The sequence below is a fragment of the Apodemus sylvaticus genome, chromosome 1, assembly GCF_947179515.1.
Source record: "Apodemus sylvaticus chromosome 1, mApoSyl1.1, whole genome shotgun sequence".
Taxonomy (NCBI): Eukaryota; Metazoa; Chordata; class Mammalia; order Rodentia; family Muridae; genus Apodemus; species Apodemus sylvaticus.
In genome coordinates this window covers 61,228,802-61,253,666 of record NC_067472.1, presented here as the reverse complement: position 1 = coordinate 61,253,666, position 24,865 = coordinate 61,228,802, and the positions used below count along the sequence as shown (strand labels likewise).

Here is a 24,865-nt window from a genome sequence, read left to right as displayed (position 1 = left end):
CCCTGTGCCCCGCATCTGTCTAGACCAAGCCATTTATCATATTCCCCAGGGCTGTCCGCTGCTGAGCTAGTGACCTGTTGCCTCTGGCACACAGATGGAAAGTCCTACAGGGCCCAGGATCTGTGTCCTTGGGCAAGGAGGATGTGGCTGACCTCAGGTTTGTTCTCTCCCCGTATCCTAGGGTGAACCTTCTGGAAAGGGACCACTCTGCTCCTTGGAGTCTACTGTGAAGTGCACAAAGAATAGGTAGCTCTTCCCCACCCTGACTCCCCCAAAGCAGCCTCCTCCCCTGGGTCCTCCACCCACCCCTCCTGAACCCATGCTGGCCTTTAGACTAAGGGCCTCATGTATCCCAGATTCCCTGGTAGAGCCACTCCAGTCAGGAGGGCTCCGCCTCAAGTTTCACCAGTAAGCTGCAGGGCCTAGTGAGAGACTCTGTCCCCCCACCCCCGAAAATGTAAATGGCCCCTGAGGGACAACAACTTGAGGTTGGCCCTGGCCTCCATGCACATGTGTGTGCACCACGCAGATCCACACGGGCATCTATACACATGTACACACAAAATGGAGGAATTTTTTGAGGGTGTCTATCAGAAAAGTATGTGACTGGAATATCTTTCTTTCTTTCTTTCTTCCTTTCTTTCTTTCTTTCTTTCTTTCTTTCTTTCTTTCTTTCTTTCTTTCTTTCTTTCTTTCTTTCTTTCTTTCTTTTCTGATTTGTTTTTTTTTGAGACAGGCTTTCTCTGTGTAGCCCTGGTTGTCCTGGAACTCACTCTGTAAACCAGGCTGGCCTCGAACTCAGAAATCCTCCTGCCTTTGCCTCCCAGAATGCTGGGATTACAGGCGTGTGCCACCACTGCCCGGCTGTGACTGGAATATTTTTGATGCCAGAAGTTTCCATGTGGCTGGCCAGCATGTTAGTGGCTTATTTTCCTGGTGTTTGTGGTAAGGCTTGAATGTTCTTTGTCATTTATGCTATATGTCTAGGTGTTATGTCTCTGTACTGTGTGCATGAAGTGCCTATAAAGATCATAAGAGGATGCCAGATCCCCTGGAACAGATGGTTGTGAGCCACCATGTGGATCTTGGGAACTGAACACAGGTCCTCTGGAGATACAATCAGTGCTTGTAACTTCTGAGCTGTCTTTCTAGGGCTAGGGCTTGACTGATTTAAGAAGACAGTGAAGGTAGGTTGCTTTTTTCCATTTTAATTATTAAAGAAACATCATAACATGTACAAAATAATGTATAATTTGATAATTTGGAAGCTTAGCTCTCTCTCTCTCTCTCTCTCTCTCTCTCTCTCTCTCTCTCTCTCTCTCTCTCTCTCTCTCTCTCTCTCTCTCCTCGAACTGTAGGGTAAGCTGGCTGGCAGGTCTGCAGAAAAAGCTTGAGTGAGCACAGTCCTAGTGGAACCCAGAACTGGGGATGGATGGGATCTCGGTAGGAGCCAGGCCCCACGATGGCACTGTGGGGACACCTGAGAAGCAGAAGTGCCCAGGAAACAAGAACTTGGGGTGGCTCTGGGCATGGGACTTACTGGGTCTATTTAGTGATGAAACAGCTCCACCTTGTGGCCTCTGTGAATAGTAACACCAGGCTGGAAAATTGGGGAGACAGCCAGCCCAGTGTCATCACCTGGATAATGAGATTTTGTGGGAAATATTGTGGGGAGGGAGGGAGAAAGAACAGTCTAGATGAGGCCCACTAGTGGATATATCCAACATAAGGCCTCAGTGTCTCCAAGAGCAGAGGATGCTTCTCAGAAGCTGATGCTGCAGTTCCAGCCACCTGACCCATCTACAGCAGGAGGAAGCAAAGCTCCCAGTGTACTGGGGTTGGGGGACAGTTTCCTCAGGTAGGATGCTATAGGGGCAGAAGGATGTAGGACTCATGCCCCCACTGTAGTTCTGGGATCCTCCTTCATGCACCTGCCCCTCTGTCTGTCTGTCTTTGTCCTCCTTGCCGTCTCCTGTGAGCGTTCAATATGCAGTCTGGCCCCTTTCCCCTCTCCCCTGCTTACAAGAGGAAGCTACAAAATCCCCAGGACCATGGAAAGGGTTTGAGCAAGACTGGGATCCCCTGGCAGCTATGAGGGCAGGGTAGGTGGGCGAATGATGGCCACTCTACACTCGGCTCATGGGCAGGGATATCCCCCCAAGACTTGACTGGGGCTCTTCCCCCAGAGCCCTGTTTAGGGCTACCTGCAGCGGCTCCTTCCTGAGCTGCCTACCCTTCAGGTAGTACAAGAGGGGCTTTGCACTGCTGTCAATGCAGGCCAGGAGGGTGGCCAGTGAAAAGAAGAAGGGGAGCAGGAACTTTATGACTGGCCGCAGGCACCAGTAAACAACCAGGGGTAGGCGACAGAAGAATAGAAGGATCCCGGAGCACTGGGCCAGCTTGCAGAACTTGGAGGGCGGCTGTGAAGAGCAGCAGTTCCCAAAGATTAAGAGAAACGTGCTTGCCCCACATGCCATGCTAGACAGCACCGCTAGCCAGACAACGCTGACCCAGTGGTACTTGAGGCAGACCAGCAGGCTCATTCCGTTGTACAGCAGACCACAGGCGTTGGCTGGCAGCAGCACGGCTGGCATGGTCAGGGCCCAGATCGCGAGGCAGAGGACAACTGAAGTGTACCTGGGACGGCAGTTGGGGCTGCAAAAGGAGGGGAGCATGTAGCTGAGGCAGCAGTCCACGCTGAAAGCAGCCAGCAGCCAGAGCCCCACGGCAAACCACAGGAAAGTGACCGGGAAGTAGAGTGTGTCCTCGTAGCCCGACGCCATCTTGGCAATAGAGAAGCCGACCTGGCAGGAGAGGAAGAGGAAATCGGCAGCAGCCAGGTGCAGCAGGTAAGTGTTGAAGGGGCCCTTCTTGATGTGCAGACCGAGGTGCCAGAGCAGCAGAGCGTTGCCCGCCAGCCCTGCGAGGCTGACTGTGAAGCTGAGGAAGAACAGCACTCTGTTGAACGTGCCCCAGATGTTGAATATGGAGAGCATCCTGGCCGGCTTTCGTGCGTGCTCTGGGAGGCCCCTGCAAAGGGTGACAGTGTTTACTACACAGCTGCTGTGCCCCGAGTGTGGAAGGCGAGAGATCGTGAGCCCGCAGCTTCCAGAGTCCGAGTCGTCTGAAGCCCCTTCCCGGCTGCATGTGATTTTGGCCAGGGTACCCCCTAACAACTGCTATACTTGGAAGCAGCATTCTCTGCCCTGATCCTGGTTAACTAACCCTTCCTGAGTGAGGTGCCTCCATGCAGAGGCCCACCACTTTCAGGCAAAGGGGCTACAGGCGAGAGACTCCCCTCTCTTTTTAATTGTGGTACTGGTGTGAGGATGCTTTCTCTAAGGTTCTGATCACACCCACCCCAGGGTCTCTGATAGTGTCTGGTGTGACACCAGGACACTCCATTCTGTGCTAAGTGAGGCTTCAGGGGATTGTCCCCACACTGCCCTTCTGGAGCAGAGCATTAAACCCCAGGGTCCTGAGGAACTGTGGCTAACTCCGAAGTGTCATATCAGTGTCTGGGACTTTGATGATGGGTCTCAGGACCCCGAATCTTCTTGGGGAGCAAGAAGGAGAATTCCTGGTGCCTTTGTAGAGGTGTCTCTCAGTGCAGTACCTCTTTCCACAGGGCCCACGGTGGACCTTGTTCAAGGTTCAGGTATGTACCCGGTATGAGGACACAGGCTCTGGGGACAGGGGAGGAACAGCAATAGGAAAGGATAGACGAAGGTTGGGGGTTGAGACAGTGGAGAAAAGTAAAGGACAGATAGACACATAGAGAAATGGAGAATAGAGGCAGAGATAAAGAGATAGGGACAGACATGGGAAGACATAGAGATGGAAAGAGATGGGAGGCAATGACAGAGAACACCCTGTGTACTTTGTGTATGACCCTCATTCCTGGCCTGGGCTGTGTCCCCTACCCAGGAGACCACCCTAACTATCTCTGCACTCACTGAGACCCACCCTCCATCACTCCTCGCTTCCTCTCACAAGGCCAAACCTCTGCAGTGTCCTGATGAGCATCACCTACCATCCCATCACCAAGCATCTTTCCTGGCACCTCCAGGGGATGGTAGCTCAACCCACCAGCCCAGCTGTCAAGGTCAGAACACAGGTCCTCAGGACTCTGAAATTAAGGGCTAGACCTTCACGAATCATAGTGGTGACAGACGCAAGACCCTTTCCCTCCGTGAGCCCCTGAGGATATTAATCCAGAGTCTACTACTGGGTGGATTCTGGCTGGTGGAGGCAAGGCTACATCTGAAAGGGGATGCGGTAGGTGGGTTGGGTCATCTTCCTCATCCTTGTTCTCCAGTGGACCCAGAACTATGAATTCCAAGCCTGAGCCTCAGCTTCCAAGGTTCCCTTAACTGCCTTCTCTACAAGGTCCCTTTCAGAGGACATCCTCAGAGCCACCAGCAACCCCCCTGAGAGTCAGGCAGGCAGGTGATGTAGAGGTTAAGAGAAGAGGTGCTCCTTGGTTGGGGGAGTGGGTAGAGGGGCAGACTAACGTTCTCACCTGCTGACCGCCTGCTGACCGTGGCTGTCTCCAGCTCGCTCAGCTCAGCCCACACTTGTCTTGAGCTCCTCCTGGCCCCTAAATCCCCTCCTGTCCTCTGAGACTGACTCCCGCCAGTTCTCTAGAAGTGGGTAGGCGTGTCACCTTTTCACGGAATCAAAGGAATGAGCTCAAACAGAGCTATCAGTGTGGGAGGCACCTCCTCTTCATCTGGGAGATGAAACCAGAGAGCCTTGCATACCGCCCATTCTGGGATGGTCCCTGGTCTTAGGTGCTCAGGAGAAAGAAAGAGATGACATCTGTAAAGATGGCTCAGTCAGGAGAGCGCTTGCTATGCAAGTGTGACTTGAGTTTGGATCCCTGGCACCTGTAATTGGCATGATGGTGTATGCTTGTGACCCCAATACTGGGAGGTGGGGACCAGAGGACTCATGGGACTTGATATTCAGCTGGCTATGCCGGTCAGTATGTTTGGTGCAAGGTCTTATCTTTAAAAAATAAAGTACTAGGCCAGCGAGGATGCTCAGTGAGTAAAGGTGCTTACCACCAAGCCTGGCAACCTAAGTTCAATGCCAGGGATCCACACAGAAGAAGAAAATTGATTCCTAAAAGTTTCCCTCTGATGTGGACACATGTGGTGGCACATTTGTGTGCACACACACAGATAAACTTAAGACATATTTAAGCCAAGTGTGGTAGCCCACACCTTTAATCCCAGCACTTGGGAGGCAGAGGCAGACAGATTTTTGCAAGTCTACACAGAGCTCCAGTTCAGCCAGGGCAGTATATTGAGATGTTGTCTCGGAACAACGATAGCATGGAATTGAAATTGTTTTTTTAAACTGGAGAGCAATTAAGAAAACACACACTCAGTGTTGACCCCTGGGCAGCACAGGCGTCTGCACACGTGTGCATGCACCTGTGCAGATGTGCACATAAACTCACACAGCTGTTGGGAAATAACAGGGAGAGGTAGACAGAGCTAGTACTGCACTGTGAGATATTTTGGTGACTCACTGACAGAGGAAGGTCCTGGGGTGCTGGGCAGCCAAACATTGAGTGGGTTGAGACTCAAAAGCATGCTCTCATGCCTGAAGGTCTCTGGTTTATCTTCAGATTTCATCAAAAGCCAGGCGCATCCTCCAAGTCATCCAACACACTCGTGCTTTCAAGGCTCTGTGTTATGGTTTGCTAAGAAAATAGGCAAGAAAACCCATCTTATGGTGACTCAGACAGCTATGGCTCAAGATGGCTGCCATCCTGTCAGGCCAGGGCCATACTCTGTCCTCTGTGGGATGCACCCTTTCAATACACACAAGCACTGTGCAGCCCCCAAATCTCCCCAAATTTTCATTGTTTTGGTGGGGCTGTGCCCTTGAGGATTAATATAATTTCCATAGTGTGCTGTGAGGTGATCTTCTAGAGTTCACAGCATCAGGAGAGCCTGTGCACCACTGAAGCAGGCAGCAGGGAGACAACCAAAGACTTCACACCTCTCTTGGGACAGTGTGGGATTGGATCGGGCTTTGATCTTGGTTTTCCCATGTGACACTGAATTGATGGTCTGTTCTGATGAGGTATGGCCTGTGGGCTGTCACTAACAGCTGCTGTGTGAATGTGACCAAAAGTGCACATGTGATTTAACACCTCAAGTCCTGGGCTAGACAGACTCCTAGGCTCAGGAGTTGAAGGTTTCACTGCTCTTCTGGAAGGCCTGAGTCCAGTTCCTAGCATTGAGGTTCCATGGTTGAGCCAACTAAAGGGAGAACAGACTCATTTTGGGTGTCAGAATGGGGACGATCTTCCCTTGTCCCCGTGTAAACCCGGATATGTCCTATCCCAAGTGTACTGTAAGGTCACCAAGCTACCTGTTTGTTCTATGAGACCGTTAGATCCTGTTTGGTGTGAGTAGCAAACTGCCAGGCCTCTAAGACCACCCAGGAGGTCCCCAAAAAAGCTAAGGTCAGTGTTCATGTGATGAAGCCTGACCTCCCAAGCCCCAGCCTTGTCACAGCGCTGCTTGCTGACCAGGGAATTTATACCTGGAATCATCCAGGAGTCATATGACCCAAATACCTCTATTTCTCCCCTCTCCCTCTCCTAATTTGAAATTACATTTATTTACATGTGTGTGTGTGTGTGTGTGTGTGTGTGTGTGTGTGTTGAGGTCACAGAAAATGACTTGTGGGATTCAGTTCTCTCCTTCCATCATTTGGCTTTTGGAGATTGGATTCAGGTTGTCAGGCTTGGTGGCAACACCTACTGAACCGTGTTGCCGACTCCTGTTGAACGGCACTGTCCTCCCATCCTTTGAGCCAAACCGCCGCCATCTTTATGAGCTCAGCTGTATCTATTTGGAAAAAGATCCTTCCAGATGGGCTTGTTGATTTAGAAGTTCCCTCATAGAAAGAAGGGCTGGGGCAGGTCATAGGAACCTTACCTCTGTATCCAGCCACCTCCCCCTCAGCCATATGTATACATTTCTGCCCAGACTGCACATCTTCAGGGTCCAGAGTGAGTGTGTAATCGGGAAGGCTGTGGGGAGGGTTCTTCTGTATGCAAGGACAGTATCCACTATAGGTGCAGACCTTCCAGCCTTGCCTATGCTCTGTACATAAGCCAACTAAACTCCTTAGTTCCCCATTGAACTTGGTTGTCATTGGGACATTAGAGGGACAGGGGCAGATGCTTCTTAGATCTCTTCAACAAGTAGAACATTCTCGAGACTGCCCCCAAATCTTTCCAACTTCTCCACTGACCCAGTGGGTCCTGGTGGGGTTTCTGTTGTTATTGTTGTCCTTTGGTTTGTTTATTTTGGTTCAATATAACTCATATGACTTGTGACACAGTGTCCTGGGTGAGTGGTGATCTGTGGCTGGCCTTGTCATTGCCATTGGGTAATTCTGTGGGAAATATAAACAAAAAGTACTGTGGTTTTTCTATCAAAGGATTACATGAGACCTTTAAAAATTTGTAAAGAAATCACGTGGCAGAACTTGAGACTCCTCCAGGCTCAGCACTTTTGAACTCAAGGTTAAACTCTGCTCAAAACCTCTTCTGCTTCTCCACTTGGTTGCTCTGGTCAGTCAATCACGGAAGAATGATAGTCTGGGTGCTGACCATGGATGGTGAGACCCTTTATCAGGAGTGAAAACACAGGGGGACCCAACTGGGTGAGCTTGCCCCCTTCAGCAGGGGTAAAGTTTTTGACCTGTTGAATGCTTTGGATTGGATTGTGTGGTAATTCCTTGGGACCCTAGACTTATTTCTAACAATATTGATGTTAGATTTCTGAGGCAGCTTAAGGAGATGGGGGGAGGGGGGCAGAAAAGAGACCAGTTAGCCTTAACAGAGAGGAGTGTTGATTTCAAACATCAAGGACAGATGTGATGAGAAATAGGTGTCTGCCAAATGAGAAGGAGGTACTCGGGGTTTATATAGGAGGTTTGGGGAATGCACCTGCTGGGGTTATATGCAAGCCTGCAGTTTCTCTCTCCTGGAGTTGTTTGTCTAGATAAGGTTCTTTGTCTTTGGAAACTGCCTTGCCCTGGCTATGGGGATGAGGGTCATAGACAGTGACTGAGTTTGCCAATGGCAATGAAGGGGAAGGAGTTGGAGTTCCAATACAGGGCCTTGGTCAGGGTCTGGTAGAGTTTGTTTGAGGCTTATTCCAATAACTCCAACTCTTAAGAGATAAGGAATGGGTCAGAGAGGATAGGGTTTCCAGATATAGGGCTGAAGTTTATGGGGAAAATGTCTTCCTGCTGAGCATTGACAGAGGTCTAGGGATGAAGGAGTTCTGTAGGCACAGTCTAGGTCAGAGTCCGAGGAAGAGGGGGTCCTCTGGTCACTTAGCAGGAGAGTCTTAACTAGATCGACTGTAATGGATGATGTCACTGCTGTGATGCTTTCCTGGATAGATTTTTGAGAAATAATCAGTAGAGAGCCGAAAACAGATGATTTGGTTGTAGAGTGAAGCTAAGATTGCCCAGGAGAAGGAGGGGGATGGGGGAGGTGGATAAGGTGGTGAGAGGAAGTGTGTATAGCGTCACAGTGACTAGTCCTGTTGCCAGGAGTGCTGCGCCAGAGTGAGCCAGCACAAGCAGTGTGAGGCCAGGGAACGTTAAAGGAAGGGAACTGAACTGGAGGACTAATGTGAAAAACTCTGTATGGTCGGGAGTCAAAGTCTTTGCAGCCAGTTTCTCCATAGCATCTAAAAGGTCCTTTTGTAGTTACATCAGCATCAAATGGAACTCTTGTAGGGTAAGACCCATTAAGAGAGCTTATGTGGGATGTTCTGTTAGGGTACAGGGTAAAGTCTAGTAGATAAACTCTTAGAAGACAAGGAGAAACCATAAGGGTGCAGATGAGGAGCAAAACTGTGGTCAAGGGGAGGAGACAGAGTGGGAAGAAAGCAGAAGCCCATACATCAGAGGAGACTCGTGGTTGATTTTGTGTGTGTGTGTGTGTGTGTGTGTGTGTGTGTGTGTGTCTGTGTCTGTGTATGTGTGTGTGCCTGTGTGTCTGTGTGTGTCTCTGTGTGTGTGTGTCTGTGTGTCTGTGTGTCTGTGTGTGTCTGTGCTTACCCTGTTGAGCAAAGCCTCAGATCACAAGGAGTTGAGTCAGGCTGTACTGGGCAATAGCCCCCAGCCATAAAAAAAAATAGCTTTGTCCCGGCCTGACCATTCCACTCTACCTGCAGGACCAATGTGCCTGTATTGGAAACAACCCACCTGACTCCCAGTCAAACTAAAAAATATAGCTCTAACTTCCTGGTGGTCACCTGTATAGATGTATGTAGGCATATATACATGTCCCCAGCCCCTCTAATGTACCCAGTCTTCAATAGTCAGAATGGTTGGAGCCCCTTGATGCTCCAATAGAGCAGTCTCAGCCCATTGAAGTCAAGTCTGGTGGCTTTTCTGCCTGTTTTCTGATATCTGATACCCAAACTGGGGATACACTTGAGGTCTTCTGGGCAGAAAGTTCCCCTTCCTTCCTCCACAGGGTTGTTCTTTTGTGAGCATGGACACCTTCTAAGCTTACTATATAGACTAAACAGCTACCAGTCTGACCTCAGACCTCTGGTCTTTGTGGCCTCTGTCTCCGGGAATAGTGTAAACCCACTGGGTAGAACCTTAGTTCTTTTGACTCTGTTGGTGCTCTGTATAGTCCCAGCTTGACCCCAAGCCTCCTCCAAACCCTCTCCAGCCATCCTCCTCTGACTACTTCCTCCCAGGCTCTCTGATCTCCAGGCCGAGAGGCCTTTCACCATTTGTTTTTTTTGTTTTTTTGTTTGTTTGTTTGTTTGTTTTTATTTGGTTTTTTCGAGACAGGGTTTCTCTGTGTAGCCCTGGCTGTCCTGGAACTCACTCTATAGACCAGGCTGGCCTCGAACTCAGAAATACACCTGCCTCTGCCTCCCAGAGTGCTGGGATTACAGGCATGCGCCACCACTGCCGGGCTTTATTTATTTATTTATTTATTTATTTATTTATTTATTTATTTTTGCCTTTCATCATTTGATCACTGCCATCCCTGTGCCCAAATTCTAAAGGACAAAGTAATTGCCTGCATCTGACTCAGAGACGTGCTGAGCAGATCCCCGAGTTCCAGGCGCTTCTCCCTCCTTCTCCAGATCACTCCCACGTTTAACTGCCTTTGTGACTCCCTCAAGTCTTATGAGTGTGAGGATGCCCCGCTCCTAACAATCAGGTTCCTTTCATCTTTCCCTAAACTTGGGGACACCCCAGGTAGTGGGATAAGAGTCTCCCTCAGTCCTGTCTGTCATTTCTAGTTCAAACAAGACTTTTAAAATAGGCTCTAAAAGCTGCATGTTAGTGAGTTCCAGCCTGCCAAACTCATTTGATTATCTGTTCAAATATGGCCACAGTACTCTCTTAATGATGGCCACTGTTGTCCCCACACAACTGGAAACTTTTAGTTTTGATGTTCTTACACTTTCTCAACTTTCTCAAATAAAATGGCAAAGCACCCAGGTCCCTATGCCACTAAGCCCCGCCCCCTGACCCGACCTCCTACCTCAATCATTCTATCTGTTCTCATCCCTCTCATCCAGCTCCTGCTTTCAATCTAGAGCTAGAACTTAATTCAGCTCAGAAGGAGACTGGAGATAGAAGCTACACTGGGCCCTATTGCCGGTCTTTCCTGTGGGTCTCCAAGCCTGCATTCTTTAACTGACTAGGACAGTCTTTTTGTCCTTTGGATTTCTTTATGCTTCTGGTCTGCATTTGTTTCTGCCCCACCAAGCCTGGATACTCTGGATCTTACTTTCAGTTACTTGTAAGGCTTTTCAGGTTGTCTGTCCCTACGCTGGGTTGAATAAGAGTGTCCACCGTGGGCTCATATATTTTAATAGTCATCGGGGAGTGGTGCTATTTGGGAAGGATTAGATGGATTAGGAGGTTTGGCCTAGTTGGAGTAGGTGTGGCCTTGTAGGAGGAAGTGTGTCACTTCTATCACTGAGGGTGGGCTTTAAGGTTTTAAAAGCCCATGTCAAGCCCCTCCCTTTCTCTCTCTCTCTCTGCTTGTGGATCGTGATGTAGCTCTCAGCTGCTGTTCCAGTACCATGCATGTCTCCATGTTCTCTGCCATGATGAGGATGGACTAACTCTCTGAAATTGTAAGCAAGCCCCCAACTAAATTCTTTCTTTTCTAAGAGTTGCTATGGTAATGGTGTCTCTTCCCAGTAATAGAACAGTGCCCAAGACAGTTCTCATCTGTACACACATAAAACACACACACACATAAGGCTATGTAGATCACTGGGTTCAGTTTTATAGAGATTCAGATGCCTTTTGGATATGGATAATATTTTTTGAAAAATTGTCACTGGCTGTTTTACTTTACTGAAAAATTGGCTCTGAAATTTGGCCTGCCACTACAGACCCAAGAATATTTATATCAAAGTCTCTATCCTGGGTCAAGCTGGCCCCTAACTCTGTGACAGGGAGAAGGAGAACAATAAAACAGCCAAGGAAAAAAAGATGCTATGTGCTTGAGAACAGCTAAGAGGTAAACTATTTCCAATAGAAGCTACTGTTGTTTTTCCGGAGGTATAAAGGTATCTACAGTAAAACCAGCTGACAGGGTGCTCATACATGGAAAGGATAAGGGGATTGTCTATCCACCTAAAATATTACAACGGTAACCTCAGCATCATAACTGTAACATGGTTGCTTCAGCTAAATTCTGTTAGATGTGGAAACAAATTTAATGATGATTATGATTAAAAAAACCCACCTCTACATGCTGCACAAGGCTTACAGTCTGTCTCATGTTTTCTATAAGGCATACCTGGAAAATTTCAAGGTAATTACAACTACATTAATAATACGTGCATGTGCACTATTGCATTGTGTATATTGGGATTTAACCTGCCTTTATTAAGGGGATGTTGTGCTGTATCTTTTAAGCTGAGCAGTTGGCATCTTCAGAACTACAACTGTGCCTGCTTAAAGTAATTAAAACAAAACTTGTTAACTGTTCATATTTCTTTAAGAAAGGAACCAGGCAAGGCTACTAGGCATTCATCTGAGTATCCAGTCATTCTCTCCAGCTGATTACATTCAATTAGGCCCTAATTACATGCAAACTGAGGTTTTCTGAGTGCTCAGGCTAAAAACCAAAAGTAGAGATGAGATCCCCTTATACAAGAATAAAAAGCTATTTTACATGCTGAGTAGAGGCCCAAAATATTACTCAACACCTCCTGTTAGAAAAATTTCTTATAACAAAATTCAACAAAAATTCTTTATTTATTATGTCTCTTATGTCTGTAATGCTATGACTCATAGAATTTTAAAATAGATAAAAGTTAAAATGACTAATGTAAATATAAATGTAAAAATGTAAAATGGTTGAGTGTAAAATTATAAAATCCTAATCTTATGAGAGTTACTTGTTATAAACTGTTAAAGATTATTAAGACATACAAGATCAGCCGTCTTATAAATGATCAAATTCTTTTTGTTATTTTTTTAAATTTATTTAATGTATATCTTCCTGTACACCTGCACACCAGAAGAGGGCATCAGATCTCATTATGGATGGTTGTGAGCCACCATGTGGTTGCTAGGAATTGAACTCAGTACCTCTAGAGTATAAAGTACCTCTGTGTGTGTGTGTGGAAGGGCAACCAGTACTCTTAACCACTGAGCCATCTCTCCAGACTGACCAAATTCTTTAGTGTGCTCAGAATTGCATTTGTAATCATGCTAAATGTAATTCAGTTACAGGAGCAACCTTGGAGGGAAAGACCAATTCCCCGTTATATGGTTTTCTATATATGTTGTCAAAAGTCAAGTCTAAAGCAAGTCAAAACAAGTTCAAAGAAAACCACGTTTATTTAATATAAGATAGTGATCAAAATCAGATGTGTCTTTTAAAAGGTTATGAAACATTAAATGCTTGAGTAAATGGTTTAACTTGGCAGTGCACTTATATGGCAGGACATTCCAAAACTCAAGAGCACAGGATAAGTATGCATGGGAAAGAAGACATGCCTGATGTCTGCTGCTCCTGTCTCTGGCCCTGACCAGTTCTAGCTGTGTAGGCCTCCTTATCTACATGAAGATAAATTACCCCTCCTATCTCATATGACAGGGACATGGATTCTCTTGTCCAGTGGAGGATCTCAGAGTCTGCACCCACATCTTAAACGTCTAAACACAGAGGCAAATAGCAACTATTCTGCCCACAATGTCTCCTAGACAGACATATGAGGATGCTGGGAACAGGGTGCCTAAGTCTACCACCCAACTGGTACAGGACCTGCATGATAGTTCAATTGCCATGCCCTGAAGTACCAGCCATAGGATGGGGGTGCTATAAAAGAGAGCTTATTGGGGGTGGGTGGGAGGGAAGGTATGAAAGGAGTAGAGGCAGAGAAAGAAACGAGAGAGGAGAAGAGAGAAGAGGAGAGATGATAAGAGTCCATTATCATCAAGGTGGGATACATCATGGCAGCATCCACGCAGATGTAGCGCTGGAGGAGCTGAGAGCTCCACTGCTTGATCCGAGGGCAGCCAGGAGAAGACTGGCTTCCAGGGAGCTAGGATGGGGGTCTTAAAGCCCATGCCCACAATGACACACTTCCTTCAACAAGGCCACACCTAATATTGTCACTCCCTGGGCCAAGCGTATTCAAATTATCACAACCTCCTTGCTGGTTCTCTAATTTTTTTTTTTTTTTTTTTTTTGGTCTGAGGACCTGCCTGAGATTCCATGAGACTCCAAAATGAGAGGCAAATAGACCCAGTAGCACACACAGTCCGTTGGAGAGTTGTTAGAAGTGAGGATCTGCAAATATCACAGCCAGATCAGTTGGATGCCATACTCTGGGTCAGCCTGGAGATGCTCTGTGTCCAGCAAGGGACCATACCTCCTGACTGCTGTATGGGTGTGGACTCCGGTGTGTGTGTGTGTGTGTGTGTGGTTTGGATCAAGGGCAGCCCTATGGTACCCTATTCCATTCCAATAGCCTGCCACTGTCCTGGTGGCCACACCAGTGCCTCCAGATTTTGTCCCATCAGCCTGTGTGGGATGTCATCTCTGGGCCACTTCTCCTGTCTCTGGCCAATGCACACAACCCTATTTTGGGGACCCTAGAAACTGCAGCTTCAGCTCCAACCTTAACAGACCACAGTGAGTCAGGGGGCAGAAGATGTATAGGCAAGAGATAGTGCTTTGATGGGCCAGGTGGACAATGTCAGGGTCTTGGGTGCAAGGCTGCCCCTGGCTTGTTGGCTCCTGCTTTGGGAGCTCAGGGCAGAGGTGACACTGGAGGATAAGAATCCTATAAAGAAGGAGAGGTGTAGGCTCTGCATCTAGGTCTGTAGTTGGAACCATGAGCCACTACATAATAGTCTCTAGAAGTTAGCTTGCTCTGGAAGGGATGTCTTTCAGCATCAGAGAGATGCCAGATACCAGGGCAGCCTGAAAACAGAACATGACCGAGGAATCAGAGTGTGCTGAGTTCCTAAGGAGGGGTGGCTGAGGCCGAGGTCTTCCTGTTTTTCCCCTGGGCTGAGGGCCAGCCTGGCATACTGAGAGGGTCCCACCAGGGGCACAAGCCCCTGGGCTGTAGCTGCTGTTTGGTCCTCTCCATTTCTGGAATCCCATGAAGGTTATGTGACATCATCCCTGCCACTGTGTGATCCTTAGCTTTGTGTAGAGTAGACGTCACACCTAAGAATGTCATTAATGGACTCCAAATTTTAACACAGACTCATTAAAAGAACCAGGCCTGATGTGTCTTAGTGACCACCTGTTAAGTAGTACAGGAACATAAAAGTTCATGAGACCCCGCCACCTCAGGTGCTCACATGGCCTCTCTGGAGATGGCCCTGCAGGCACCAAAAGACTGGACAGAGCAGTAAGGGGCTGTGAAGTATACAGCCCTGGAAACAGCAGGAGATGGAGGCCAGGGGAAGGCTGGGGCTCGAAAGCAGTTTCTGACCTTTAAGACAAAGAGATAGGTGAGACATGAGCTAGCAGATCTTGGGAGAAACGTTTTTTATTAGCATGCAACAGGGTGGAGTAGGCTGTCGGGTGTTATTTCAGGCCACTGGCCACTAGGCTGCTGTCTCGGCTCATTCTATGTTCTTATCAACATAGGCTGGGCTCCTTCATGCTCCCTGTGGGCCATGGGAGGGACCAGGCTTACAGTGGCTCCCAAGAATGTCTGGCTGACCCAGTGGTGACATCACAACAATGTCCTGTTCCTGAGAAATCTGTACTCCAGAGCAGCTCCTGCATTCCCAGATCCTGAGGTGAGTGGGCCATGATGGTCTCCTAGACCCTGGGCCTCTTAAGGCCTGGCTTTGCCAGGAAGGGTAAGTTGCAGAACCTGGCTTTGAGGTCACACTAGGCAGAAGTGGTGTTCAAGATAGCTGGGGGGTCCTTTGTGGGACCTTTTGTTGCGCTGAGAGAAGGAGAGATGTGATCAGGATGGGGACTGGCTGCAAAGACAAGATGGTTTCTTGGACAACAGGAAGAAGACTGAGCAGGCAGACCTGAGTCTAGAGAACAACCAACCAGTCCAGGCCATTGGGACACACACACACACACACACACACACACACACACACACACAGATACCCCATAGAGGTGGTGGAGTGGGCTGTTTCCATGGTGATCTCAGAGAAGGATGTATATATATTTGGAGAGCTTTGGCAAGAGTCTTCTATACATGAAGTCCAGTGGAGAAGAACCCATCTGGGAGGAAAGGTGCATCCTGAGTGCCCCTGATCTGACTGTACCCCTGGGTGGCCAAGGGGTCTGAGTAGGTGGGAGACATGGGCACCCAGGGTAGGTTATGACACTCCAGCCAGCCTTGGCCCAACAAGGCAGATGGTATATGTACTAGTTTGCTTTATGTTGCAGTGATAAAAACCATGACAAAAAAACAACTTGAGGAGGAAAAGCTTTATTTGGCTTACACTTCCAGGTCACCGTCCATCACTGAGAGCAGTCAGGGCAGAAACTCAAGCAGGAGCAGAGGCAGGAAGCATGGTGGAAAGCCACTTACTGACTCCCCCCTGGGCTGGTGCTCAGCTAGCTCAGGTCCATTTGCGGCTCACAGAGCAGTGAGTACTCCCACACCTGACCAAAACAGTTCCCTAGCTGAGACTCCCTCAGATAACTCTGGGCTATGTCGTGTCAACAGCTGAAGCTAACTAGGGGAGGAGTAGAGGCCCTGTGCCATCTTCCAGGTTGTGTCAAGCAGACAGAGAGTTCTCTGAGCCTCAAAGACTCTGGGCTAATGTCCAGTTCGGGAGACACCTGTCATGGACTTTCCCCCCAGGGAGAAGTGGGTGTCCAGAGGCCAAAAATTGGACTTGTGGGCAGGCTTCTTCCCTTCATGCTCTTAGTTCCCCAAGCTGAGGAACCGAAGTTGGGAATTCTGTCCTGAAGGTGGACAGACAGCCACACTGGCTCCTGAGCTCCAGTGTAGAGGAGGGAAGGCCCTCGTGGGGGATACAAAGAACTCCTTTGGAAAAGAAGGACCAGCACCCCAAGCTCCTAGCTTCCTGGGGTCCCTGCATTTAGAGTTGCCAGAGAATTTGAGATGAAGGCACCATACCACAGGATGCATCTCAACACAACCTGAGTTGGGTGGGAGGAGCGAGTTGCCAATTCTTGGATGCCAGGCGGAGTTCTGCTGTCTGTATGCAGACTCAGGATCAAGTTTAGTCATGACAGAGACCAAATGTCCCTCCATCTGTGGGCCTGGTCCGAGTCAGAGTTACACCCACACAGATGTCAAAGGAGACCAGCATGTCATGAATGTGGGCCTGGAGTGTTGATGACATAATAAAATCCTCATGGGACTTGCTGCACCCAACTCTGAACACTGTGTATGTGTAATCAACTGACTGTATTCAACGAGGAAGTAGAAAGGTAAGGGCTAAGTTAGTGCGATGATATATGGATGGTGGTAAGCCCTGGTGGTAAGGGCTGGTGGGCTCCCAAGTCCTGGTTCTCGGACACCTGTGCCTCGATTGGGGGTGGGGGAGGGGACTCCCATTCATCTCTGTGCTCCTGGCTAGGCAGGAACTCAGGCACCTGTGGTGGCCGGCAGCCAGGCAGCTTCCTTGGAGAACCCCTTGCTAGGTGGGTAGGTCCTGTCCAGGACAGAGGGTGAGGCAGGAACTGTCCAGGTGCTGAAGCCCTAGCTCTGTCCTGCTAGGTAGAGGTGCTTTGGATGTGGATGGTGTTGGGAGGGAGCTTGCTGCCCATGCAGAGAACCTCTCTTTGAGATTCAGACTCCGGAGCCCCAGCTTTTCTGAAGCGTTGGGTGAGGTTTACACCCTCCAGTGGTCTCTCTCCTCTACACAGTTCCCTCTGGGCTTTGTTTCCTGAGATGGGTCCTCTAAAGCTTAAGCTGACCTTGAACTCTATTTTCAGTGTGTGTGTGTGTGTGTGTGTGTGTGAGCACACGCATGTGTGGGTGTGTATAGACATGCATTTGGACTCACACACATGTATGTATGTATGTTTGTATGTATGTATACCTCATGCATACAGTGCCTGCAGAAGCCAAAAGAGGGAGACAGATCCCCTGGAACTGGAGTTATAGCTGTAGCCCAGTCAGGAACTACAATCCTGTCATGGTCTCTCAAGCAGAGAGACCATGCCTGTGCCATGCTTTGCTCTCTGGTGGGGATGTGGGGTCAGGAGGATGTCTTCTGCCACTGAGGACTTCCAAACCACTTATTTCCCCATAGGTAACTGAACGTCCAGTTTCAGTGTCATTTATCCATCACTAATGGAAGGAGCATGGGGCACCGAGAAAAGTCACTGCACTCTAGCTAGGAGGATGCTAGTGGTAGAGGGACTGTTGCCTCCCACCATGACTAGCCCGTCTCATGCCTGCTCTGTCCCCTCACTGTAGCCAGGGAGGAGGGGGTAAGGGTGGCCGTGGAAACAGCTTTCATGAGGTGATTGATCTTGGAGCTCTGCCTAACATGCACAACCCCAGGCCCTCCACAGAAACATCGATCTGCCTGCCCCTTCCCAGAATCCTCCCAGGGAATGCATGACTGGGTCATCAGCAAAGATGTCCCTCCAGGGTCTTACTGACGGAGCTCTGATCCCAGCTTTACCCACATCAGGCGTCTCCCTGGGCCCCCATGGGCTGGAGCTGCCGTTGTGACTTACTGCGCTTAGACCGTCATGTCCACAAGTCCCCCCTGGGAAGCCTCTCTCCCAGCTCCCAGCTCAGCCTCATCCCCCAGTGCCCGCTGGAGCACCAGCCGGAGGGGTTCCTGAAACCTCTGGCCAGGTGTGCTGCCCAAGAAAAAGTAAATGGCAGGCTTGGCTGCACTGTGCACACTGGCCATGAAGAAACTGAAATGATAGAAGTAGAGGGGGGTGTGCCAGGACAGGTTCTTGGACAGCCAGAAGATGCCAAAGGGCAGGCCGCAGAAGAGGAAGAGCAGGACAGCCAGCAAGACCAGGGTGGGGAAGCCCCGGGGCTGATGCCGCTCTGGACCACGCTCCACCCGCAGCAGCAGGAGCAGGCTGGTCACACACATGGTGCAACACAGGGCAGCCAGGAGAACTGCCACCACCAGCCACAGCGTCCCACACAGGTGGTGGCTGGGTGCTCCGAAGAACTGGGTGCAGGCGCCACTCAGCAGCAGGTCCAGTAGCAGGCAGAGCACCCAGATGAGCGCACACACGCAGGTGGTCAGGTAGCGTGGGCGTCGGCACAGGTACCAGGCGGGGAAGAGAGTGGCCAGGCACTGCTCCGTGCTGATGGCCGCCAGGAGACTCAGACCCACGATGTAGCAGAAGAACCGCAGCATGATCAGGCTGATCTGTACAAATTCAGGGAAGTTCAGCTGGTCCTGCAGCAGCTCAGGGATGATGGCCACCATGTGGCAGCAGAGGAAGATGAGGTCGGCGCAGGCCACATCCAAGAGATAGATGGAGAAGGGGTTCCTGTAGACATTCTGGTTAAGTAGCCAGAGAACCACTCCATTGCCCAGCAGCCCACCCAGGCTGAGGAGCTCGGTGAGGGACAGGATGGTCAGGTTGAACGCCACATCTCCCTGGGCGCTGGGAGAATGTGTGTGCACTCTCAGTGACATCATCCTAACGTCCGCAGAAGTCTGTGGTGCGTTTTCTCTCTTCAGATACCCCTGCAACCATAATGATACTGGCTCAGGAGCCTGAGACTGCCCCTGCCCACTTCTGAGGACCCAGGTAGTTAGGGTAACAGAAATGATGACAGTCCCTGGAGGAGGTGCACACCTCTCAGTTCTGTCTCATCATTTTACCCAACCTCCCTCTCCAAGGCGTGAGATAAAAAGCTTTCCGTCAGTTATTCAAAGAGCCCCCATCCCAGGGGCTTACTCATACTGTGTGCCCTGTGCTTTCCCTGGAGGGTCTGGATAATCTGAAACACAGGGAGAGAAAGAGGGACCCAGACCTGTGGCTCCCTTTGTACAGGGGACATAGGACCTGGAGGGATAACTCCAGAGGCCCCCTTGTGTTTGCCATCAGCATCAAAAGTTATCGAATCTTCTAGGCCTTTCTGGAACATTCCATGAGGGTGTGTTGCTGGTGGGCTCTGGACCCTCTAGCTGGCCACCATACCTTATAGGCAAGGTAGGCCCAGCAATCTCTCTCTCCTTTGCAGTGTACCTCAGCCAGACAGTACTCCAACCCTTTAGGGACCAGGGAGGCCTCTCATTTGTCCCTTTCCTTCCTTGAGAGGGATGAGGCAGTTGTTTAAAGGTGATGCTAAGCAAAATCCTCAGGTCCTGCCTTTTTGCTTGAGGCAGTGACTAGAGGGTGGGGCTGGAGAGGCAGTGCGATCATGACTTAACATAGCTGGGCACTGCCCTTGAGACAGCTTGACTCCATATCTCACTAGAGACCCAGACCTCAGAAGGGCACCCACATCCTTCCAGCATGGTCCCCTGTCCCATGCATCAACTGGGGTCCCCTGTCTTGTCCCAGCACCTGTGGTCATCTGTCCCATCCTTCCACCTGTGGACACCTGTCTCCATCACTGTCTTCAGCTTTTCCTTGTGCTTTGGAGAGATAGGACAGGGCCCTTTTCTCCCCAGAGACTGGCTGGAGCTTTCTGCCTGCCTTGGTGTGTCTGGTCCTCTGGTCTCCTTTGCGGAGTGGAGATGTCAATCCCTAGGTGGAGAGTAAGGGCTCCACTCCTGGCTTCGTGTTCTTCCCTAGCTCACAAGGCACCGAGGGTCAGTGGGTGAGAGCATAGAGAGCGTGGTGGGGTGATTGGAGTCTAGCTGATGGAGTTGGATTCTCTGAAGTACTATCATCCCGCGTTATCCAGCCGGGTGTCCCCTGAGCTCGCCCTCCACAGGGAAAACACTGACCATGACCCCCAGGCATTCCTGTTCTTACTGGTGGGGTGAACCAGGCTTCCCACACCTAGAAAGCCTTGGAGGGGTTGCCATGGTCAGGAGGAACACTCAGAGGTGAGACCCCGACACAAGACTCCTCTCGACCACTCCTGAGCTGTTTCCAGGACCCCAGGGAGGCTCTGGCTCTGAAGGAGCGGGGTGGTCTTCCCGGCCTTGAGGTGCTGCAACCTCCTTCCCTCTCCTTTTCCCACCTGGCTTCCGTCACTTACCTCTGTACCTGAAGAGGCGTGTCCGTATACCAAGGGCCTCCGTGCCAGTTAGAATCGAGGGCTAGGGAGAACAGAGTCCTGCACACCCCAGGGAAACCCTGGAAAGGAGGGAAGAGGAGAGAGGGCACATGGAAAGTGGGGTGGGCAGGAAGAGGAAGAGCAGAGGGAGGGGAGGGAGGAGGCGAGCAGAGCATGGGAGCTATAGCCATACAAGGGCAACAAAATGGGGGTGACGGGCAGGGCTTAACCAGGCCTGGCCACTTTCCCACTAGAGCCCTGTGTGGGAGCTGTGTGGGGTTCACCTGCCCAGATGGAGGTTGGGGTCTCAATGCTAGGAAGCAGGAAGGAGTTCTGTGGGTGGAAACAGGGAGAGGGAGGACAACAATGGAGGAGAAACGTTGAGCTTCCCCTTGGAAACACAGGAGGTTGGAGTAGGACATAGGCGTGGCTCTGCCTTCTATAGATTGGCATCAGGCACGCCCTGCCCTGGCTCTGCTCTAGTTGGGGACAGTGAGGACTGAGGGCCAGTGCTTGGGCAGCTGTCTCCTGGATCTCTTGCATTTTCCATGGAGTAAGACTCGTTTTCTTCTCCCTCAGGGGACACCATAGTATGCACAGGGGACTGATGGGACAGGAGCCTCACCACAGGTGTGTGTGTGGGGGGGGGAGAGTGATGTTTAACTCAGCTTCCCTTCTGGAGTGGCCCAGAGCTGCCTGCAAGCCAGATGGCACAGCCCAAGTCAGAGGATGGAGGACAGGCCAACTGCTCCTCCCCCACTCACCCAGCCGCCGCCCCCTCATCGCCCAGAAGACGTCCAGCCCCTGGGCCGCCCCAGAGCTCTGACCAGTATCCCGTGTCTGCTCACCGTTCCTCTTCTCCCGGCTCCACCCCAGGCCTTGGAAGAACCGGCCAGGAAATTCCTGGCCAGGCGGAGGTTCCAGCTGCTGCCTGAGCTGCCGAGCTGCAGGCGGGCGCTCAGACTCCACGTCAGCCGGCTGGCTCCTCAGCGTCACATGGTGTCGGAGGGGATAGGGCTGGCCAGGAAATAGCCTCTCTGGGGACCTTGTTTGGAAGCTGGGTTCAGCTTCGGCTCAGGTGTGGATAGCAGGAGATAGCCAGCAGTCTTCTTGCAGTCTTCCTGGCAAGCCTGGTACTCGGAGAAAACCAGGATAGCTCAGGGAAGCTCAGGCACGCCCAGCAATGACCTCACAGCAAGGCTCTCCTGTCTAGACTCAGACACCCAGGGGCCATTTAGAGACCACTTCTATCTACTGATGACACAGAGGGGCCATCAAGTGCCAGGCCTCTGAGACCCTCTGTCTCTAATGAGCAGAGACTGGAGGTTTCTAGCCCTGGCAACTCCTGGCAGCAGTGGGTGGGAGGCAGGTTGTGGCTGAGGTAGAGGATGATGGCTGGTGTGTGTGTACAGTCTCCAGCAGAGAGGGGGACCAGAGACAGTTTTGTACGGGTGAACCCTAAGAACTTAGGGCTCTCTGATCGTCTTAAAACCATGGGTCACTGGTCACAGCTAGAAAGAGCATACACTTGTTTTAGCTCAGAATCTCCAGAAGTGCGGGCCCTCTTTCTCACCTTAGTGTTGGGGGAAATTTTAGATGTCTGGGAGGAGAGTCCCAAGAGAAGCCCCAAATTCACCAAGTGTAAACGGTTCCCATGATGCTTGTGAAGCCAGGCTTGATCAAGTTTCTGACAGTGACAGCATCCCCTTAAGAAATCTGGGCTGCACACCCGAAAATCTGGCATCTCCTCCCCTCATGACCACAGGGTGACAATCACATTCAGGAAATCATGGTGTCTGATGTCTGTTGGCAGCTGAGTCCCGAGGGTGACACCTGTTGGGATGTCTCTAGGCTCCGTTCCCAGCTTTGTCTGGTGCTGGGATTCCGTACATCTCTGCAAGCTGGCTTGACTGGCCACTCCCTGAGAGCCTGTGCCAGCAGAGGGTGCTAGAGAGGTCCAGGGCAGAAGAGAAGGGCCCTATCCAGTCGTGTGTGTGTGTGTGTGTGTGTGTGTGTGTGTGTGTGTGTGTGTGTACGCGCGCATACATCTTCTGATTTGCTCCTTTGAAAGTCTCTTTTAGCCCAGCTTGGCCTTGAACTCTTTATGTGGCTGAGAAATCTCTGACTCTATCTCCCAAGTGCTGAAATTACAAACCAAGGTAATACGCTCCCACATTTTGCTTATGTGGGTCTGGGGGTGAAACCAGGGTTTTGATCATGCTAGGCACTCTGTCAGCCGAGCTCCACTGTAGCCCCACCTCACATTTTGAAGCCTCTCTTTCTTTTGCTTTGGCTTTCGCTACAGTCCAAACCACTCAGCACATCTCCCAGCCTGGTGGTCGCAGCTGGTTCCAGTTTGTGCTCTTTGTAAAACTTGAAAAACCATTCCTCATCTACCGTTTGAGAGATGCCAGCCACCAGCTGGCTGGCTGCCCTCCTCAAAAGCCTGAGGTGTGACCCTGGCCTCAAGGCTTAGAATGAATGCTAACAATGCATCCCCTTTGAGTCCTAGGCTCAGGGTAGGGATGGGGTGGTTGGATGGAAGATTCTAGAAGCTGCTGCCTCCTGCAGTGTGAAGGTAACTTCCTGCAGGCCCTATTTCTGCACAGTCTTAGGGTTCCCTTTCTAGTTTGAGTTTTCCAGAGACATGCAGCTAGCTCTTACCTCTTGACTGTCCCTGCTGGTGTTGGAATTGTCCCAGGAGTCCCCCACATAAATGCCATTTGGCTGGGTCTGGCAGTGCTGTTGGCTTTGACCAGAGTGGCAGGGTTCTTCGCAACTGTTAAGAGAAATGCTAGCAGTCCGTGGTATGTGTGGCCTTAGGGCTAGTCAGAAGAGCAGTCATGAAGACCTGTGGGTGGAGCAAAAGGCATTGAATGTGGGAGTGTCCTGCGACAGCTGTGAGTCCTGCAGAGAGCACAGCATGGGGTGACATCCTATGGGGGCCTGGAACCAACAGTTGCTTAGGAGTACTAGAAGGAATCTGCCCCATCAGAGAAACCAGAAACTCAATAGCGATGGTGAGGACTTTGGCACCAGGCAGTGCAGGGCAGGGCGCTCCAAGAGAATGCACCTGGGTGGGGCATGCCTCCCAGGTGCCCCCAGAAGAGGTCTCCAACTAGTGCCTGGGAGCAGGCATTACAGGGCCTCACCAGGGGAACCCCAGTGAGGAAACCTCAGGAAATTGTGAAAACAGAAAGGTAACATAAGAACCCCAGAAAATGGATCAGAAGAAAATTTTAATTATTAAAATAAAAATTGTATAATTAGAAGATTGAGGGAATCAAAGAACTTTATGTAGATTAACTTAGAAAACAAAAATACTCATTACTAAGATGGGCTGCCTTTCCTGTGTCTCTTTGAAATAGATTTGTTATCCAGTCCTGGCATTTGCTATGTCCTTAAAGTGGGCATTGAACACATGGTGATGCTCCTGCCTCTGCCTCTCAGGCCTGGTATTTCAGAACAGCTTCACCATGTCTCCCTCTAAGAGATGTTCCCTTGCACTCTGGGGCTGGACCCTGGGCCTTGCACTTGCTAGGCAAGTGTGCTACCACTCAACTATATGTCCTTCTACCATGTGTAATGGCGGAGAGGTAGCTCCCACGAAAGACAGATCCCCGAGGCTGTGGTGAACCCCCAGCACAAACTGGGTGCAGACACATGTGGCAGGATTGAAGACATGCTCTGATTTCTTCAAAGATGCAAATGACAAGGTAAAGAACTCCCAACCATAGACATTGGGATTTCTTTTCTTTTTTGATTTATCAAGACAGGGTTTCTCTGTGTAGGCCTCCATCCTGGAATTCACTGTAGACCATGCTGGCCTCGAACTCAAGAGATCCGCCTGCCTCTGCCTCCTGAATGCTGAGATTAAAGGCGTGTACCACCATCACCCAGCTAGAAATTGGGATTCTTTCTAACTGAACACAAATAATTCTCCATCCACAATGGTGAGGCTAGTAAGTCCACTGGTCCATAAGGCAACTAAGAAATGAGTCGTCTGGACTAGGGAGATGTCTCTGTCTGTAAATGCTTACTGTACAGGCCTGAGCCTCATTTGTTGACTGTAACCTCAGCACTGGGGAAGGAAGAGTGTTTGGAGGCAAAGGCAGGTTCTAGGGCTTGATAGCTGGTGAGTCCAGCTAATCATTGAGCTCAAAGTTCAGTGAGAGACTGTTCAAAAC

General features: G+C 50.2%; 2 protein-coding genes across 3 annotated transcripts in view; both read right to left on the bottom strand.

The window, feature by feature from the left end:
* Mrgpre (MAS related GPR family member E) overlaps window positions 1-21,790 on the bottom strand; it is a 55,731-nt gene extending 33,941 nt beyond the window's left edge. The window contains exons 1-3 of one of the 2 annotated variants that reach the window (XR_007979727.1): window positions 21,527-21,790; window positions 20,661-20,758; window positions 17,571-19,191 (exon numbers count right to left, since the gene is read on the bottom strand). Coding sequence is in view for 1 of the 2 variants with exons in the window: in XM_052194598.1 (XP_052050558.1) it covers window positions 18,211-19,143 (933 nt within the window). In the remaining variant the exon portion in view is untranslated. Of the gene's footprint in view, window positions 1-15,963; window positions 19,192-20,660; window positions 20,759-21,526 lie in introns of those variants that run through there. The other variant, XM_052194598.1, reaches the window with a different exon arrangement.
* Window positions 2,127-3,006, bottom strand: Mrgprg (MAS related GPR family member G). Its single transcript, XM_052194608.1, has one exon. It carries the CDS (start codon window positions 2,994-2,996, stop codon window positions 2,127-2,129), a length of 870 nt encoding a protein of 289 aa, XP_052050568.1. The 5' UTR covers window positions 2,997-3,006.
* Window positions 21,791-24,865: the final 3,075 nt, after the last annotated feature.

Excerpts from the sequence above, each read along its gene's own strand:
- Mrgprg (XM_052194608.1), bottom strand. The coding sequence starts at position 2,996 with ATGCTCTCCATATTCAACATCTGGGGCACGTTCAACAGAGTGCTGTTC.